The sequence below is a fragment of the Nerophis ophidion genome, linkage group LG18 (genome assembly GCF_033978795.1).
Source record: "Nerophis ophidion isolate RoL-2023_Sa linkage group LG18, RoL_Noph_v1.0, whole genome shotgun sequence".
NCBI classification, from domain to species: domain Eukaryota; kingdom Metazoa; phylum Chordata; class Actinopteri; order Syngnathiformes; family Syngnathidae; genus Nerophis; species Nerophis ophidion.
In genome coordinates this window covers 20,660,414-20,679,938 of record NC_084628.1, presented here as the reverse complement: position 1 = coordinate 20,679,938, position 19,525 = coordinate 20,660,414, and the positions used below count along the sequence as shown (strand labels likewise).

The 19,525-nt window shown below is 38.0% G+C and overlaps 1 protein-coding gene across 2 annotated transcripts in view; it reads left to right on the top strand.

The window, feature by feature from the left end:
• Positions 1 to 19,525, top strand: part of zgc:85932 (uncharacterized protein LOC405875 homolog) — a 55,978-nt gene that overhangs the window by 9,228 nt on the left and 27,225 nt on the right. For both annotated transcript variants that reach the window (XM_061877538.1, XM_061877537.1), the window contains exons 2-6: positions 2,548 to 2,617; positions 6,486 to 6,604; positions 7,343 to 7,476; positions 13,349 to 13,520; positions 13,646 to 13,717. In XM_061877538.1, the coding sequence (XP_061733522.1) occupies positions 2,548 to 2,617; positions 6,486 to 6,604; positions 7,343 to 7,476; positions 13,349 to 13,520; positions 13,646 to 13,717 (567 nt within the window). The remainder of the gene's footprint in view (positions 1 to 2,547; positions 2,618 to 6,485; positions 6,605 to 7,342; positions 7,477 to 13,348; positions 13,521 to 13,645; positions 13,718 to 19,525) is intronic.

Below are 19,525 nucleotides of genomic sequence, written 5' to 3'. Positions count from 1 at the left end.
CGTGTGTTCTTGTCCCTCATAATAATTGTGAACGATAGACAAAATCCCCCAAAACGTGCAGTTGCCCTTTAACCAAATGTGGGGAATGTTATAAGTCCTATAAGGACCCAAAAGGGTTTAGCCAAGTCATACACAATTCATTTACCAGGGGTTTTTTTCACATTCAACCTTTGACTCTCTAAATCAGGGGTAGGGAACCTATGGCTCTAGAGCCAGATGTGGCTCTTGATGACTGCATCTGGCTCTCAGATAAATCTTAGCTGACATTGCTTAACACGTTAAGTAATGGATAATTACGCTGGTAATCACAGTGTTAAAAATAATCACGTATCAACCAGACAACAAAGACATCAGGAAAACCATGCAGCACCAGAAGTCGCATTAATGGTAAGAAGCATTTTATTTATCATTGATTATCTTCAGAAAAACAATGTTATCAAAAAGAATAAGAGACTTATCATACTCTAAACATGTTGATATTTCTTAAAAATGCACGCATTTAGTTGTATTCAGTGTTAAGAAAATATTATATGGCTCTCACGGAAATACATTTTAAAATATTTGTCTTTCATGGCTCTCTCAGCCAAAAAAGTTACCGTACCCCTGCTGTAAATCAACTTAAGATCTATTTGTTGATTTTAAGTTTTTTGTTTTTTTTTGTTTAATGCAATTTTGTCAAAGAAAACCCGGCAAAAAGATGTGCTCACAATATTTTGTAACCACATTCTAAACAACTTTTATGTCACTACCAACATGGTTTTTACTATGCGTCTAACATGAATATATGGTACTCTATTGTACTCTGGCGGTATCTAGTGGTTGAGCGTTAGAATTACACATCAAATACTATTTGTGCGTATTTCAAAGGGAAACGCATTGGGTTCATTTGATTTTCATGGAAAAATAATTTTAAAATAACTTACAGTGTATCAAAAAAAGGCAATTATAGAAAGGAGTCAATGGGGGACAAAAGTGTGCCGGGGAACTCCAATGTATACCCACTCAATAGTTTGTGCTGAAAACAATTTTGCAGAGAATGGACAATGCAGATTTTAAGATTCATTCCCTTACAACTCGTGTGGCCATATTTCATCCCGCTAACCTTTTAAAATGAACATTCTGTTGCGTGATGTCATCTCCAAAAGCAGACAAAAGACCCATAAAGGTCCCAGTGTGTATGGGTGGGGGGGGTGGCGCATAATTTGGTGCCATGTCCCCGGGGTGTGCCTAATGTAGTGACCTGTGAGCATGTTTACAGGAAACACACGCAGAGAAGGTACAGGAATGCCAATGCATGCACTTGAACTAGTTTTCTGCATAATACCAGAAATACTTGTACAGCAACAACAGTCTTTTCCCAGGCAGAGCAAAGCCTCAACAACAAAAACAAACAATATTCCAAAGACTATTTTTGAATATTCTAACCCGGAGGCTGGCAATCCAAAATGTTGAAAGGGCCATATTGGACCAAAACTACAAAAGAGTAATTGGTCCGGAGCCGCAAAAAATGTAAATACTTATATAAGTGTTATGATGAAGGCAACACATGATGTAATTGTCTATATTAGTTATATTAGCCTACTATCAAAATGACTATGTGTCGCAGGCTGACGCAAATATTGGTTTACAGAAATGTTGAAATGTAATATATTTTTTTCTACACATTTTTTTCAACATTGGAAAACATTAGTAAAACTTCTCAGAATGTGAGATGTTTCCTGGAAATGACTGTCTTAGAATGGCCAAAGGTATAGATGTAGAAAACGGCAGGCTGTCTTCTTCTAATGGATTTATTAGAATCTCTGCAAACTGGTTAACGTTTTCTGTGGTCTGGGACAACATGGCACACAAACAACTATCAGAAATGTAGCCAATATTACATACAGATAATGTGTCATGAAACTTGGAAAAATAAGCTAAATATACAGGGGACATAACTGAAAGAACTTAAATGAGCTCAAATATACCTTCAAACGAGGCATAATGATGCAACTTGTACATACAGCTAGCCTTAATAGCATGTTAGCATCGATTAGCTGACCAAATATGCCTGATTAGCACTCTACACAAGTCAATATCATCAACAAAGCTCACGTTTGTGCATTCACGCACAGCATAAAACGTTTGGTGGACAAAATGAGACAAAGAAGGAGTGGCATAAAACACTGTGGAATTGCGGAGAAAGTTGTAAATGTAAATACCCTGTTGAGTCACAGTCCACACAACGGTGAGTTCAAGGGCCGCTGAAATTAGTAGGACAAAACGGCGCATCAGTGAAGCATAAACACAAATATATTAAACAGTGGGCTTTATAAAAATTAGGAAGATTTGTGTCGTGTTTGTCCTCTTACAGAAACCATAATACAACAAAAACAAATTTTTCACCCCATTTTTTTCCATTTCCATACATTTTTGAAAAAGCTCCATGGAGTCACCAGGGCTCCTGCTAAAGAGCCGCATGTGGCTCTAGAACCGTGGGTTGGTGACCCCCGTTCTAACCAAATAAAAACATCTCTCCTTCTCCCGCCTTCTTTTTGTTTCTATTAGGAGCTGTGCAGGACGCCTCACTTTACCGTAGATGGAGCGTCACGCCTCGACATCCGCCAAGGGAAACTCAGTAAGTTTTGACTGGCGTGTGGCAAGTAAACAAAATACTAAATAATACATCAAATATTAACAATTATTACATTCATTAGAATCAGAATCTATTCTGCTTTTTTCTGAGAGGGGGGGGGGGGGGGTTTAGACTTCACAAGCAATACAGTGCTGCCTGTAAAGGATTTTTTTTAGATGGGGACACCGCTGCTCGTTGAGAAGAGCAATACATGCTTTCATCCTAGAGTACCCAAAAGTTCCCAAATAGCCTGGGAAGAGTCACCAAATTTGTCGCATTTCCCTTTAAAAAAATAAAAGACAATCTAGGGGTGTCTGAATACTCCAGTATCCGCTATATTACCCGTATTATATATGTCTTCTTATTCTCTGGCAGACCAGCTGCATATCAAATCAAACTTTATTTATTTATCTCATACACGGGCAAGTGGCAAGCAAAAAGTGCTGTACCCAAAAACATAGAAGGGAATCAAACATACGCTCCCAAACACACACACACACACACACACAGCACTATTCTGTTGCGTGCGTGGGGGCATTATGATTGCCGGAGGTCGTCTTTTAAAGGGTTGCCTAAAGATGCTAGTACCAAAATACAGACTAGGAGCGTAAACAAGAGCGTAACTTGTTGCATGGGAGCAAACAAGACCACCAGGCCGAGTGAAGCCAGGGCATGGACTAAATAGCTCTCTGATTAGTTCCCCGGCAACAAGTGAGCGTCCGTAACACTAACCTAGAGGCAGGTGAGTGTAATCTGCCGTCATGGCAACCAAAACAAGCAAGGGTGCACAAAACAGGAACTAAGGGAGTCCACAACTAACAGAACATAACTGAAACAAAACATGATCAGGACCACGGATCATGACATATTGACAATAACACAGGAAAAACCAAACATGGCATGGCACTGAAGATTTGAAGAAAAACGCCTCAGAATGTGTCTACACTGGAGAATAACTCCATGTGATAAAATATATGTAAGGAAAAAAAAAGTGGGTATATATATATATATATATATATATATCAATATATATATATATATATCAATATATATATATATATATATATATATATCAATATATATATATATATATATATATATATATCAATATATATATATATATATATATATATATATATATATCAATATATATATATATATATATATATATATATATATATGTATGTATGTATGTATGTATGTATGTATATGTATGTATGTGTGTGTGTGTATAGCCCTGCGATGAGATGACGACTTGTCCAGGGTGTAACCCGCCTTCCGCCCGATTGTAGCTGAGATAGGCACCAGCGCCCCCCGCGACCCCAAAGGGAATGAGCGGTAGAAAATGGATGGATATATATATATATATATATATATATATATATATATATAATGTGTGTATGTGTCTTAATTAGATTATCCAGAGAATAGTGCTTGATACCGTGGTAGAGCGCAATATACTGTATGTGTGTGTGGTAAAAATCACAAGACTACTTCATCTCTACAGAACTGTTTCATGAGGGGTTCCCTCAATGGTCAGGAGATTTAAAATCAGGAAATAAAATCTCCTGACGATTGAGGGAACCCCCCATGAAACAGTTCTGTAGAGATGAAGTAGTCTTGTGATTTTTCCTACACACACACAAATATATATATATATATATATGTATATATATATATATATATATATATGTGTGTGTGTATATATATATATTAAATTAATAAATGAATACAATCATAACACTGAGAGAATAATAGTAGTTATATTAATAACTGAGATAGAAAACAACACAATAAAATAATAAAAACAGACCCATAAGAGTTTAAGATTATCCGTAAAAAGACGGATTCAAAGGGTGTGTCTTTAGGTGTGTTAAAGGGCAACTGTGTTATTTATGCCAAGGGGTACGGGTGATTTTTTTTTAAATATTCTGAAAATAGCAACTATTCAAAAATCCTTTATAAAAATATTTATTGAATAATACTTCAACAAAATATGAATGTAAGTTCATAAACTGTGAAAAAAAATGCAACAATGCAATATTCAGTGTTGACAGCTAGATTTTTTGTGGACATTTTCCATAAATATTGATGTTAAAGACTTCTTTTTTTGTGAAGAAATGTTTTGAATAAAGTTGAAGAATCCAGATGGATCTTTATTACAATCCCCAAAGAGGGCACTTTAAGTTGATGATTACTTCTATGTGTAGAATTCTTTATTTATAATTGAATACTTTTTTTTAATTTTTCAACAAGTTTTTAGTTATTTTTATATATTTTTTTCCAAATAGTTCAAGAAAGACCACTACAAATGAGTAATATGTTACACTGTTATACAATTTAATAAATCAGAAACTGATGACATAGTGCTGTATTTTACTTCTTTATCTCTTTTTTTCAACCAAAAATGCTTTGCTCTGATTAGGGGGTACTTGAATTAAAAAAAATTTCACAAGGGGTACATCACTGAAAAAAGTTTGAGAACCACTGATTTAGGCCACTTAAAATTAAACAGTGGGGAGATCTGGCCCTCGGACCCTGAGTTCGACACCTGTGCCTCTTAAATACCTTCCCTGACAATGTGTTATACAGTAAGGAAGTATGTAACGTAGTCAAAGGCACAGTCATGATCATGTGTAACCTTTACAGTATTTTGCTCATTTGGCTCAAACGGTTGAGCAAGGGTTCCAGATGCTGTTCGCACCAGTAGACTGTATCAATGTGAATGAATGGCCAGTGCTGGTTTTCCGTCAGTCTGGTCCAGAAAAGCGCTATATAAATTAGAGATGTCCGATAATATCGGACTGCCGATATTATCGGCTGATAAATGCTTTAAAATGTAATGTGGTAAATTATCTGTATTGGTTTCAAAAAGGTAAAATGTATTACTTTTTAAAACGCCAATATGTACACGGACGTAGGGAGAGGTACAAAGCGCCAATAAACCTTAAAGGCACTGCCTTTGCGTGCAGCCCCATCACGTAATATCTACGGCTTTTCACACACACAAGTGAATGCAAGGCCTACTTGGTCAACAGCCATAAAGCTCACACTGAGGTTGGCCGTATAAACAACTTTAACACTGTTACAAATATGCGCCACACTGTGAAACCACACCAAACAATAATGAAAAACACATTTCGGGAGAACATCCGCACCGTAACACAACATAAACACAACAGAACAAATACCCAGAACCTCTTGCAGCACTAGCTCTTCCGGGACGCTACAATATACACCCACGCTACCCCCTACCCCCCACCTCAACCCTCCCCCCCAACCCCGCCCACCTCAACCTCCTCATGCTCTCTTAGGGAGACCATGTCCCAAATTCCAAGCTGCTGCTTTGAGGCATGTTAAAAAAATGCACTTTGTGACTTCAATAATAAATATGGCAGTGCCATGTTGGCATTTTTTTCCATAACTTGAGTTGATTTATTTTGGAAAACCTTGTTACATTGTTTAATGCATCCAGCGGGGCAATACAACAAAATTAGGAATAATAATGTGTAAATTCCACAACTGTATATATCGGTATCGGTTGATATCGGAATCGGTAATTAAGAGTTGGACAATAACGGAATATCGGATATCGGCAAAAAAGCCATTATCAGACATCTCTACATAAAACAGTGACTTGTGTGGTTCGCTCGTATCTGGATGGTTGTATCTTTCAGCACTTGAGCTGCTAAATTCCGAATAATAATACAAATCTTTGACAGTCACGTTTTACTTCCTGTATTGTCCCAGTACTTTTGTTCGGTATAAAACCCCTCAAAGATTGTTTTTTGGTGTGTTTGAGGTTGTGTTTTTTTTAAAAAGTGCAACGTTCTCCAAATATAATTGTGGACAACTTCCTGTTCTTCCTTAGGCGACTGCTGGTTGCTGTCGGCCATCGCCTCTCTGGCCGTGCACAAACCTCTGCTGGACAAGGTGGTACCACCGGGACAGACCTTCCTGGATGGGTACAAGGGCTGCTTCGTCTTCAGGGTGAGCGCCATTTTAGAAAATATGTCAGCCATAAGAAGACTCTTTGATCGTACCATCCTCACAGGAAGTTCACAACACGCACAAACTTGTATGATCTCAGGTGGCCATCTTTTGAAGTCAGGTTCAAACTGATGACATCTATTAAACAGACAAGAAGCAAGGAATCATGCAGAGACAGAGTTAAATTTGACTCATATAAGGAGAGACGTTATCTGGGCAGTACTCTAGTTACAGATCCAAACTACGCTCTAAAAGTCCAGCCCACATACTTCCTCTATTTATTTGGGAGGTCCCTTGTTACATCACTGAAGCTGTCGCTGAGGGAAAGGGGTTATCTCCACAGCTCCAGTTAGACACAATATATGATTATACAAAAATGCAAATGTGCTAACAGTCGTGATATCGCCATGTCTCTGCTCTGTCAGCGTCACGGTACTCAATGTTGGGCCTTGGCACTCAGCTGGCCGATTTTGATACGAGACTGGCTTGCAATCTTTTGGATTGCCAGTTTTGCACAGACAAAGAAAAATGCAATTTCAGCACAATTGATAACTATAGCAATGGCCCTTAAGCATAAGAGTTGTGTGATAAAATATAATTATTCTAACAGGTGGCCGTCTTTAGCAGAACCTGTTTTCATGTACATTGCATGCTCCGTCGACGCCCGTCCTTTGAGCTGAAGCGTCACCCAAACACACGACTCACTAACGTCCTGTTCCGCATCCTCCTGCTGTGTAGTTCTGGCAGTACGGTCAGTGGGAGGAAGTGCGCATTGACGACCTGCTGCCCACCTGCAACAACGACCTGATCTTCCTCAGCTCGCCACAAAAGCACGAGTTTTGGAGCTCTCTGCTGGAGAAAGCCTACGCCAAGTGAGGCCCTTGTGTGTGCGCGCGTATGTTTTTGTGTGTTCTTGTATTTCTAGCCTTCTTGAGACATCAACAAGGAAAAAGTACCTTCTATATGAACAAATTAGGACCGAAATCATGGTCCCAATAGGGAAAACCATTTCATCTAATGGAGAGCAAAATACTACAGTCTGTGAACATTGCTCCAAAGTCAGGATTTATTTTCTGATTTAATGTGCATACAAAAGTAAACATTGACAGGTGCAAAGGCAGCAATATATGGTAAAGAAAGAAAGCAGCTAAAGACTTGTGGTGCTGACGTAAGACAACCCGCGTCCCATATGTGACCATAGGATGAACAAATACACTACGGTACTAAGACTACAGTAGCCATTAACAGTTAGCTTCTACAGCTGGGTTGCCCAAAGTGCGGCACACTCGTTTGTCATCTGCCTTACGCACATTAGAAAAAACAAAAAATATGGAACTAATTTTCACCCCTGGTGGTGAAATCTATCAAAATTAGGGTGATACCAAAAAGGAGGGATTTTTCTAATTGACTTTGTGTCTGTTTTTAAAGTGCTTCCCCTCTGGTCACAATATGAAATAACAAGTGTGTGTAAACATCTGAAGTGCTCCCCCTCTGGCCAACATTTGTAATAACGTGTGTGTAAGAAATTGAAATGCCCCCGCTTTTGCCAAAATTAATCTAAAAAAAATAAATAAACATGTATATAGAGACATAATGTAATAACTTGAAGTAAAAAAATTAAGATCAAGAACCAATTACAAACAAATAATTAAAAAAAACATAAACTAAAAGCAGTGTTTTTCTCACAATGTGTCGACTTCTTTCTCATAAAATTGGAAACACTTTCACATACCGTATTTCCTTGAATTGCCGCAGGGCATATAGTATGCGCCTGCCTTGAATTACTGCCGGGTCAAACTCGCTTCCCAAAATAATTAGCACATGCTTAGTATTACCGCCGGGTCAAACTCGTGACGTCACGAGTGACACTTCCCCTGTCATCATTTTCAAAATGGAGGTGGCTGATTTCAATACAGGTAATTTGAAATCGCATAAAGGGAAGAAGATTAAGAGCTATTCAGTAGGATTTAAGGTCCAAGCTTACATCACACTCACATTTTTACTGCATACCTTTGGTAAGTGCTGGAGTGAGAAGAGGTTTTAGAATAATTAGCGCATGCTTACTTTTACCGCATGCCTTTGGTAAGCGCAGGAGTGAGAAGAGGTTTTAAATTAATTAGTGCCCCGCTGCAATTCAAGGAAATACGGTATTCTTTCTGTTTCCGTAATATTGCAATATTTCTCATAAAATGATTACCTTTTTAATGTAAAATGATTACTTTTTAATGCAAAATGGCGACAATTGTCTTATAAAATTCTGACTTTTATCACAATGTTGCCAAGTTTTTTGTCGTTCCTGTAAAGTAGTGACATTTTTTGAGTAAAATGATGACTTCCGTCATAATTTTTATGAGTAAAATTCCGATTGTTAATATAATATTGCCAAAATTTTAAATTTTTCTTATAAAAATGTGACTTTTGTCGAGTAAAATTACGACTATTTTCATAAAATTGCCAAAACTTTAAGCTTTTTCTTGTAAAACTGCGACTGCTATTGAGTAAAATTCAAACTGTTATGACAATGTTGCACAAATGTTGAGTTTTTCTTGTAAAATTTTGACTAGCATTAAGTAAAATGACGACTTTTGTTATACTTCTGCCAAAATTCCAAGTTTTTGTTGTGAAATTGTGACCTTTTTTGTGAAATTCCAACTCTTTTTTTTCACAACAAGCTTTTTTATATTTGCATACTATGCGTATATTATTAATTGTGAGGATGTTCTCCCGAAATGTGTTTGCCATTCTTGTTTGGTGTGGGTTCACAGTGTGGTGCATATTAGTAAGAGTGTTAAAGTTGTTTATATCACAACCGTCAGTGTAAACTATATCACCCAGTATGCCTTGCAGTTGTGTACGTGTATCTGCGGAAGCCACATACAACATTTTGCAGGACTACCAAGCAATTTGTATATGTCGTAGAAGGCATCTAAGACAATTGCTTCATATCACGCCCTTATTATTGTTGTCTGGATGACCACCAGCAGATATTCGCGAGAATGGTTGTGGCTCCCGTTGTCTTCTTTATTTTGTGAAACGGGTCAAAATGGCTCTGAGTGGTAAAGGTTGACTCTTTGGCTCGCTTTTTTACAATCAATTCCTAAAAAACAGCAAAGGTCTCCAGTGATATAGTGGATCTTTGACTAGCCTTTTTGCAGCAGGTACCTAAAACACTTCTTTCATTTAGAGAATCTTTGACTAGCTTTTTTACAATAAATTCCTAAAAACAGCAAAGGTTTCCAGTGATAAAGTGGATCATTGACTAGCTTCTTGGTAGCGAGTACCCAAAAACTGCAGAACACTTTGGTCATATAGAGAATCCTTGACTAGCCTTTTTACAATAGATTTTGAAAAACAGCAAAGTGATATAGTGGATCTTTGACTAGCTTCTTTGAAGCAGGTACCCAAAAACAACAGAGCACTCCTGTCATGTTGACGATCTTCGTAAGCTTTTTTGTAGTAGGTCTTAAAAAACAACACAGAACATAATATACCGGATCTTTGATTATCAGAGTTGATTTTTAAAAACAGCAGAGTACTACGGTCAAATAGGGATCTTTGACTCACGTTTTTGTAGTAATTCCTGGAAAAAAATTATAGTGAAGATCTTTAACTCGGAATTTGCAGCACAAACTTAAAAACTGCAGCGCATTTTTGTCGCATAGAGGATGTTTGACAAGCTTTTTTGTAGAAGGTCCTGAATAACATCACAATGCTTATGTCATATACAGGATCTCTGAATATCATTTTTGCAGTAGATTCCTTAAAACGGCTTCACGGTGGGAGAGGGGTTAGTGCGTCTGCCTCACAATACGAAGGTCCTGCAGTCCTGGGTTCAAATCCAGGCTTGGGATCTTACTGTGTGGAGTTTGTATGTTCTTCCCGTGAATGCCTGGGTTCCCTCCGGGTACTCCGGCTTCCTCCCACTTCCAAAGACATGCACCTGGGGATAAGTTGATTGGCAACACTAAATTGGCCCTAGTGTGTGAATGTGAGTGTGAATGTTGTCTGTCTGTCTGTGTTGGCCCTGCGATGAGGTGGCGACTTGTCCAGGGTGTACCCCGCCTTCCGCCCGACTGTAGCTGAGATAGGGGCCAGCACCCCCTGCGACCCCAAAAGGGAATAAGCGGTAGAAAAATGGATGGATGGATGGATTTCTAAAAACAGCACAACGCTCTGGTTCTATAAAGGATCTTTGAATAGCTTTTTTACAGTAAATTCCTAAAATCAGAAGAGTGCCCTGATTCTATCTTTGACTACCTTTTCTAACACTAGATTCCTAAAAACAGCAGAGTGCTCCTGTTATATGTAAAGGATCTTTGATTAACATTTTGTAGGCCCTGTACAACAGCTATATTGAAGATTTTTTATTAGGAATTTGTAGCACATACTTAAAAGCTGCATAGCACTCATGTCATATGTAAGATATTTGATCATCATTTTTACAATAGATTCCTAAAAACAGCAAAGAGCTCCAGTAAATTAGTGGATCTTTGACTAGCTTCATTGCGGCAGGTACCTAAAAACACCAGAGCACTCCTGTCATTTAGAGAATCTTTGCTAGCTTTTTGTAGTATGTCTTAAAAAACAACACAATCCTGTCATATACAGGATCTTTGGCAATCATATTTGCAGTAAATTTTAAAAAAAACAGCAGAGTGCTCCAGTCATATAAGGGTCTTTGACTAGTGTTTTTGTAGTAGTTCCTTAAAAATAATCATATTGAAGATCTTTGACAAGGAATTTGCAACACCCCTTTAAAACTGCAGAGCACTCGTGTCAAGATTTTTTTGTCGAAGTTCCTGTAAAAATAATTTTTGACTAGCTTTTTGTAGTAGGTCCTGAAAAACGGCTATATTGAAGATCTTTGACCAGGAATTTGCAGTAAATATTTAAAACTGCAGATCACTCTTGTCGTATAGAAGATCTTTGACAAGCCTTTTTTTAGTAGGTCCTGAAAAACAGCAGAGTGCTACTGTTGTCATGTCTGTGTGATCATGTTTTGTTATAGTCATGTTCTGTTTGTTTTTTTGGACACTGGTTTTTGCACTTCCTTGTTTGTTTTGTCACTGTAGCAACCCATTAGTTTTCACGTGTCCTCATGTCACGCACCTGTCTCACGTTTTGCACTCGCACACCTGTTTTCACTAATCATGTCTATTATTTAAACCGAAAGTTGCCAGGGAGTCAGCCTGGCGACTTTACTTCTATTCACGTCATGCCACGTTACCTTCACTCTGCTTCATACTGTCCATAGTTTCCCTCCTGCCCATGCCACGTAAGTTATTTGGTTTGTTTGATGCCTCAGTTAGTGTCTTTTGTTTTTTGTCCATAGTTCTGCCTTTGTGCTCGTTTTGTTTTCATTAGTCAAGTTTGTTCTCCGTCATTGAGCGCGCCTTTTGTTTGCTTCTTTTTTGTAGTTATAGTGTAAAAATAAAATATGTACTTACATTCACGTCTTGCTCGTGCCAACTTTCCTTTGCCTTCCGGAAAAACAAACCCCAGAGTCCACGCTTTGACAATTGTCATATACAGGATCTTTGACTATCGTTTTTGCAGAACATACCTAAAAACAGCAGAGTGCTCCTGTCATTTTAAAATGATCTTTGACTAGCGTGTTTGTTGTAGGTCCTCAAAAACAGCACAGTGCTCCTGTCATATAGAGGATCTTTGACTGAATGTTTTGTAGTTGGTACTAAAAAGCTGTTGTTTTATTGAGGATCTTTGGCTAATGATTGAGAGTAGATTCCTAAAAACAGCAGAACACCTAGGGGAACTCTTAATGTCTTTTTTGTAGTAGTTTCTCAAAAACAACAGTATGCTATTCTCATAAAGAGGATCTTTGACCATCTGCAATATGTCATTAAAAAACATGTATTTTTTTAATATTGAAGATGTGCAACAAATACAGTACCTAAAAACTGCAGAGTAGATCCTGAAAAACAGCACAGTGCTCCTTTCATATGGAGGATCTTTGACTAGATGTTTTGTAGTTAGTACTAAAACACAACAGTGTGCTTCTGTTATATTGAAGATATTTGACTAACGATTGGCAGTAGATTCCTAAAAACAGCAGAGCACTTAGAGGACCTTTTAATGTATTTTTGTAGTAGGCCTTCAAAAACAACAGTGTGCTCTTCTCATTAAGATGATCTTTGACCGTCTGCAATAGGTCATAAAAAAAACGACAGGGTCTTTTTTTTTACATTGAACATCTGCAACAAATACAGTACCTAAAAACTGCAGAGTAGGTCCTGAAAAACAGCACAGTGCTCCTTTCATATGGAGGATCTTTGACTAGATGTTTTGTAGTTAGTACTAAAACACAACAGTGTGCTTCTGTTATATTGAAGATATTTGACTAACGATTGGCAGTAGATTCCTAAAAACAGCAGAGCACTTAGAGGACCTTTTAATATATTTTTGTAGTAGGCCTTCAAAAACAACAGTGTGTTCTTCTCATTAAGATGATCTTTGACCGTCTGCAATAGGTCATAAAAAAAACGACAGGGTCTTTTTTTTTTACATTGAACATCTGCAACAAATACAGTACCTAAAAACTACACAGTAGGTCCTGAAAAACAGCACAGTGCTCCTTTCATATGGAGGATCATTGACTGGATTTTTTGTCGTTAGTACTAAAAAGCAACAGTGTGCTCCTGTTACATTGAAGATATTTGACTAATGACTAATGATAGGTGTTCGTGCGTGCGTGCGTGCGTGCGTGTGTGTGTGTGTTTGTGCCAGGTTGAAAGGAGGCTATCGAGCTCTGGACATGGGATTCCCTCACGAGGCGATGGTGGACATGACGGGGGGTGTGGCCGAGGTTTTAAATGTGTCTTTGCTGCCCAGAGATCTTCCAGTGTTGGTCAGACAGATGCTGGCCAAAGGAGCGCTCATAAACTGCGCCAACACGCTCGTAAGGAAGAGGAGAACCTGTTTGGTCACGTTTAATCCCACCATTTAAATCTGAATACTCATTTCTTCTTCGTGATGACTCAACGCTTTCCTGTAAATATTTTGAATGGACGCATTTGCCCGCAGGGTCCTCTGGAGAGCAAGAATGAGCTGGGAATCATGTTCAGACACGCCTACTCGCTGACGGCGGTCGAGGAGGTATATAATATTGTTTATATTAATCGTCGTAAAATTCCAACATTTCTACACATTTGTCTTTCAGAAGAGTTTTTTTATGAGAAAAATACGTCTTTGGGGAATTTATTTTGGATTGAAAATTGAATGCATCAGCTAAACATGCTGTTGGTTATGATTGACTTATATATGCTCTATGAAAAAAAAGGGTTGGGCATCAAGCACTGACTCCGACAACATAGCAGAGAGAGTAGAAAACTACAGACATTAATACTCGTGTTCAACAATGTCAAAGTGGATTCATTAGGTTCATTCATGGCACAAAACTTAGTACCAAATAGTACCTCGAGAACTATAGAATGTACATAATCATGTAGTTATATTATAATTAGCATAGTTAATATAGACTGACCATACGTCCTCTTTTCCCCGGATATGTCCTCTTTTGCAGGGCTGTCGGGGGTGTCCGGGCGGGGTTTGTCAAATGCCTCCATATGTCCGTCGTTTTAAGTCAGGGTTGCCTGTATTTTCAATGTACAAACCCCGTTTCCATTTGAGTTGGGAAATAGTGTTTGATGTAAATATAAACGGAATACAATGATTTGCAAATTGTTTTCAACCCATATTCAGTTGACTATACTACAAAGACAACATATTTGATGTTCAAACTGATAAACATTTTTTTTTGCAAATAATCATTAACTTTAGAATTTGAAGCCAGCAATACGTGACAAAGAAGTTGGGAAAGGTGGCAATAAATACTGATAAAGTTGAGAAATGCTCATCAAACACTTATTTTGGAATATCCCACAGGTGTGCAAGCTAATTGGGAACAGGTGGGTGCCATGATTGGGTATAAAAGCAGCTTCCATGAAATGCTAAGTAATTCACAAACAAGGATGGGGCGAGGGTCACCAATTTGTAAGCAAATTGTCGAACAGTTTTAGAACAACATTTCTCAACGAGCTATTGCAAGGAATTTAGGGATTTTACCATCTACGGTCCGTGAAATCATTAAAAGGTTCAGAGAATCTGGAGAAATCACTGCACGTAAGCGATGATATTACGGACCTTTGACCCCTCAGGTGGTACTGCATCAAAAACCGAGATCAGTGTGTAAAGGATATCCCCACATGTGCTCCGGAACACTTCATAAAACCACTGTCAGTTGGTCGCTACATCTGTAAGTGCAAGTTAAAACTCTACTATGCAAAGCCAAACCCATTTATCAACAGTAATCTGAAACGCCGCCGGCTTGGTTGGGCCCGAGCTCATCTAAGATGGACTGATGCAAAGTGGTAAAGTATTCTGTGGTCTGACGAGTCCACATTTCAAATCATATTTGGAAACTGTGGACGTGGTGTCCTCCGGAACAAAGAGGAAAATAACTATCCGGATTGTTATAGGCGCAAAGTTGGAAAGCCAGCATCTGTGATGGTATGGGGGTGTATTAGTGCCCAAGGCATGGGTAACTTACACATCTGTGAAGGCACCATTAATGCTGAAAGGTCCACACAGGTTTTGGAGCAACATTTGTTGTCATCCAAGCAACGTTATCATGGATGCCCCTGTTTATTTCAGCAAGACCATGCCAAGCCATGTTTTACAACAGCGTGGCTTTGTAGTAAAAGAGTGCGGGTACTTTCCTGGCCTGCCTGCAGTCCAGACCTGTCTCCCATCGAAAATGTGTGGCACATTATGAAGCGTAAAATACGACAGCGGAGACCCCGGACTGTTGAACGACTGAAGCGCTACATAAAACAAGAATGGGAAAGAATTCCACTGTCAAAGCATCAACAATTAGTTTCCTCAGTTCCCAAACGTTTATTGAGTGTTGTTAAAAGAAAAGGTGATGTAACACACTGATGAACATGCCCTTTCCTAACTACTTTGGCACGTGTTGCAGCCATGAAATTCTAAGTTATTTGCAAATAAATTTAAGTTTCTGAGTCTGAAAATCATATATCTTATCTTTGTAGTGCATTCAATTGAATATGGGTTGAAAAGGATTTGCAAAATATTGTATTCCGTTTATATTTACATCTAACACAATTTCCCAACTCATATGGAAATGGGGTTTGTACATACAGGGTTAAGAGGGGGTTAAAAACAAAAACTGTGAAGGTGTGCGCACGCAGCATCATTCGTGAGGGAGGAGCAGAGACAGCGAGAGAGCGAGGATGTGTGTTGATCGTTAATCAAGGCATACTTGATCAACAGCCATACAGGTCGCTCCGAGGGTGGCCACATAAACAACTTTAACACTGTTACAAATATGCGCCACACTGTGAACCCACATCAAACAAGAATGACAAACACATTTCGGGAGAACATCCTCACCCCTTGTAGCACTAACTCTTCCGGGATGCTACAACATACACACCCGCTATCCCATACACCCCCCCACCTCAACCCCAATTATGTCACATCAAACATTTCACTTTGGAAAAAAAATATTTTTGGTGGAAGATTTTGCACATTTTGTGTGTTTTCCATAAAAGAAACATTGTTTTGTTTGACAAAAAAGGGCGGAAAACAAACTGTTGAACATTTTGAAATGAGGAATAGATCTGAAGTTGATGTAGACTCCAGAGATTTAACCGTTAAATATAAAATGTAATAATGCCCTGGCACACCATTATCATCATTTCAGGTCCGAAGCAAAACACTTTTTACACTTTTATACTGAAATAAATACACCTTCAACTTAATAAATAAAAACATAGAAACAACTACAAGCAGCGGAAAAGTTTAGATCCATGAAGGAAAGAAGAAAGTGAATGAATGTTTATAACTGAATACATTTACATATGCATAAAAATGTGTCTTCTTTTCATACTATTTATTTTAATGAATTAACGTTTATGACAATCTTTTTCCAAAACACAATATATAATGTGAGATATAACAAGACAATGCATACATTTATCATTTGTTTTCAAAACGCTTACAAAAAAGTGGGACCCCAAAAAATGTACTTGGGACCCCATTTTTATGACTTGATGGGGTCCATGGGACCCCATTTTGAAAATTCCTAGCGCCAACACTGCTGTCAACAGAGGAGAAAAAAATGCTTTATTTAAATAAATATATTATTTATAAAGCAATTTCAAGTATCATTGGCAAATCCAGGCTCGGGATCTTTCTGTGTGGAGTTTGCATGTTCTCCCCGTGAATGCGTGGGTTCCCTCCGGGTACTCCGGCTTCCTCCCACTTCCAAAGACATGCACCTGGGGATAGGTTGATTGGCAACACTAAATTGGCCCTAGTGTGTGAATGTGAGTGTGAATGTTGTCTGTCTATCTGTGTTGGCCCTGCGATGAGGTGGCGACTTGTCCAGGGTGTACCCCGCCTTCCGCCCGATTGTAGCTGAGATAGGCGCCAGCGCCCCCCGCGACCCCGAAAAGGAATAAGCGGTAGAAAATGGATGGATGGATTGGCAAATTTTAACGTTGTCCCTGCCTTGACCGTGCTGCCCGCCTTGTGTCGTCTTTTTGGGATTTTAGAATATGGTCAGCTAATTCAATAGGAATACATGTATAGAACAGATTCTGTAGTGATTCTCAAACTATGGCTCCATCTAGTGGTATGCCAACGAATCACTTGATTAAAGTACAGTGTTTTATTGTCCTATATTGGAACACAGTGTTACTATTCAAAGTGTGTGTGTAATGTTACAGTGGCCAAAACTTGTTGAATAAACCTCTGCCTTGTTTTAATGAATACATAGGCCTACTACGAAAACACTGTGAGGGTGCAAATAGAATGGAAAAAAATAATAGCAAAGCAAACCAAATAAAAGCCCTGTTCAGCACAGTTGGGACGCATGTGCAAAATAGGTTCATAAATCAACAAACTTTTAATCCAAAATCATACAATGCCTTTGCAAAATAGTATTGGCACCGAACATATATACATACGCAAATTAAATTATGACGGTTTAGAAAATTTTTAACACTGGACAAGATGGTGGCTGAGCTGACAGGAACAGGAAGTCAGACCAAAAAACTCTCGCCGATGAAATTGCGCTAGACACTGAATGAAACAATTTTTATTGAAATAATTTAATGAAACATATTTATTTACTTAATTAAGTTTGGCACCACAAAATGCTGGTGCCGAATTTACAAGCGCTAAAATTTTTGTTTCGTCTTCTGAACTAAGCTAGACTGCGTTGCTAAAGCTGAAGCTAACCCCAAACAGCCACAAACCGTAGAATAATTCAAACAATGTCTCTGGCAGACACGCCGCTTTAAACAAGTTGTTAGAAAATATAACATGTTTGTTTTTTGTGGTTTTTTGGCGTTATGCTGGTTTCTGTAACTAGCTGTGTTTTTTTTCTTTTTTCTTTGTCATGAAAAAGGGAGGTTTTTGTCATGAAAGAGGGAGGTTTTTTGGGTTGGTGCACTAATTGTAAGTGTATCTTGTGTTTTTTATGTTTATTAAAAAAAAAAAAATGTTTAATTCTTCTGCGGCCCGGTACCAATCGCGCCGCGGCTCAGTATCGGGCCGCAGCTCAGTGGTTGGGGACCACTGATATAGAGTACAGGTCAGATATAGAGTACAGGCCAAAGGTTTGGACACGCTTTCTCATTCAATGCGTTTTCTTTATTTTCATGACTATTTACATTGTAGATTGTCACTGAAGGCATTAACAACTATGAATGAACACGTGCAATTATGGAATTAACAAAAAAAATAGGTGAAATAACTGAAAACATGTTTTATATTTTAGTTTCTTCAAAATACCCACCCTTTGCTCTGATTACTGCTTTGCACACTCTTGGCATTCTCTCGATGAGCTTCAAGCACACCTGTGAAGTGAAAACCATTTTAGGTGACTACCTCTTGAAGCTTAGTGAGAGAATGCCAAGCGTGTGCAAAGCAGTAATCAGAGTAAAGGGTGGCTATTTTGAAGAAACTAGAATATGAAACATGTTTTCAGTTATTTCACCTTTTTTTCTGAGGTACATAACTCCACATGTGTTCATTCATAGTTTTGATGCCGTCAGTGACAATCTACAATGTAAATAGTCATGGAAATAAAGAAAACTCGTTTAATGAGAAGGTGTGTCCAAACCTTTGGCCTGTATTGTATATACATACATATGTAGATACATACATATATATATATATATATATATATATATATATATATATATATATATATATATATATATATATATATATATATATACAATTACACACACACATATAAACATACACATATATGTGTGTGTGTGTATATTTATATATACACACATAAACATTCAAATATGTGTGTGTGTGTGTGTGTGTGTATATATATTTACATATATATATACATACACATATATGTGTATGTATATACAGTATGTGTATATGTTAGGGGTGTGGGAAAAAATAGATTCGAATACGATTCACGATTCACATTTTTTTAAAAAGCGATTTTTTGGGGGGGTGGATTTTCATCTTTATTTTTATTTTTTTTTATCAATCAACAAACCGATACACAGCAATACCATAACAGTGCAATCCAACTCCAAAACCAAACCTGACCCAGCAACACTCAGAACTGCAATAATCAGAGCAATTGCGAGGAGACACAAACACGACACAGAACAAACCAAAAGTAGTGAAACAAAAATGAATATTATCAACAACAGTATCAATATTAGTTATAATTTCAGCATAGCAGTGATTAAAAATCCCTCATTGACATAATCATTAGACATTTATAAAAAAAAAAAAAGAACAATAGTGTCACAGTGGCTTACACTTGCATCGCATCTCATAAGCTTGACAACACACTGTGTCCAATGTTTTCACAAAGATAAAAAAAGTCATATTTTT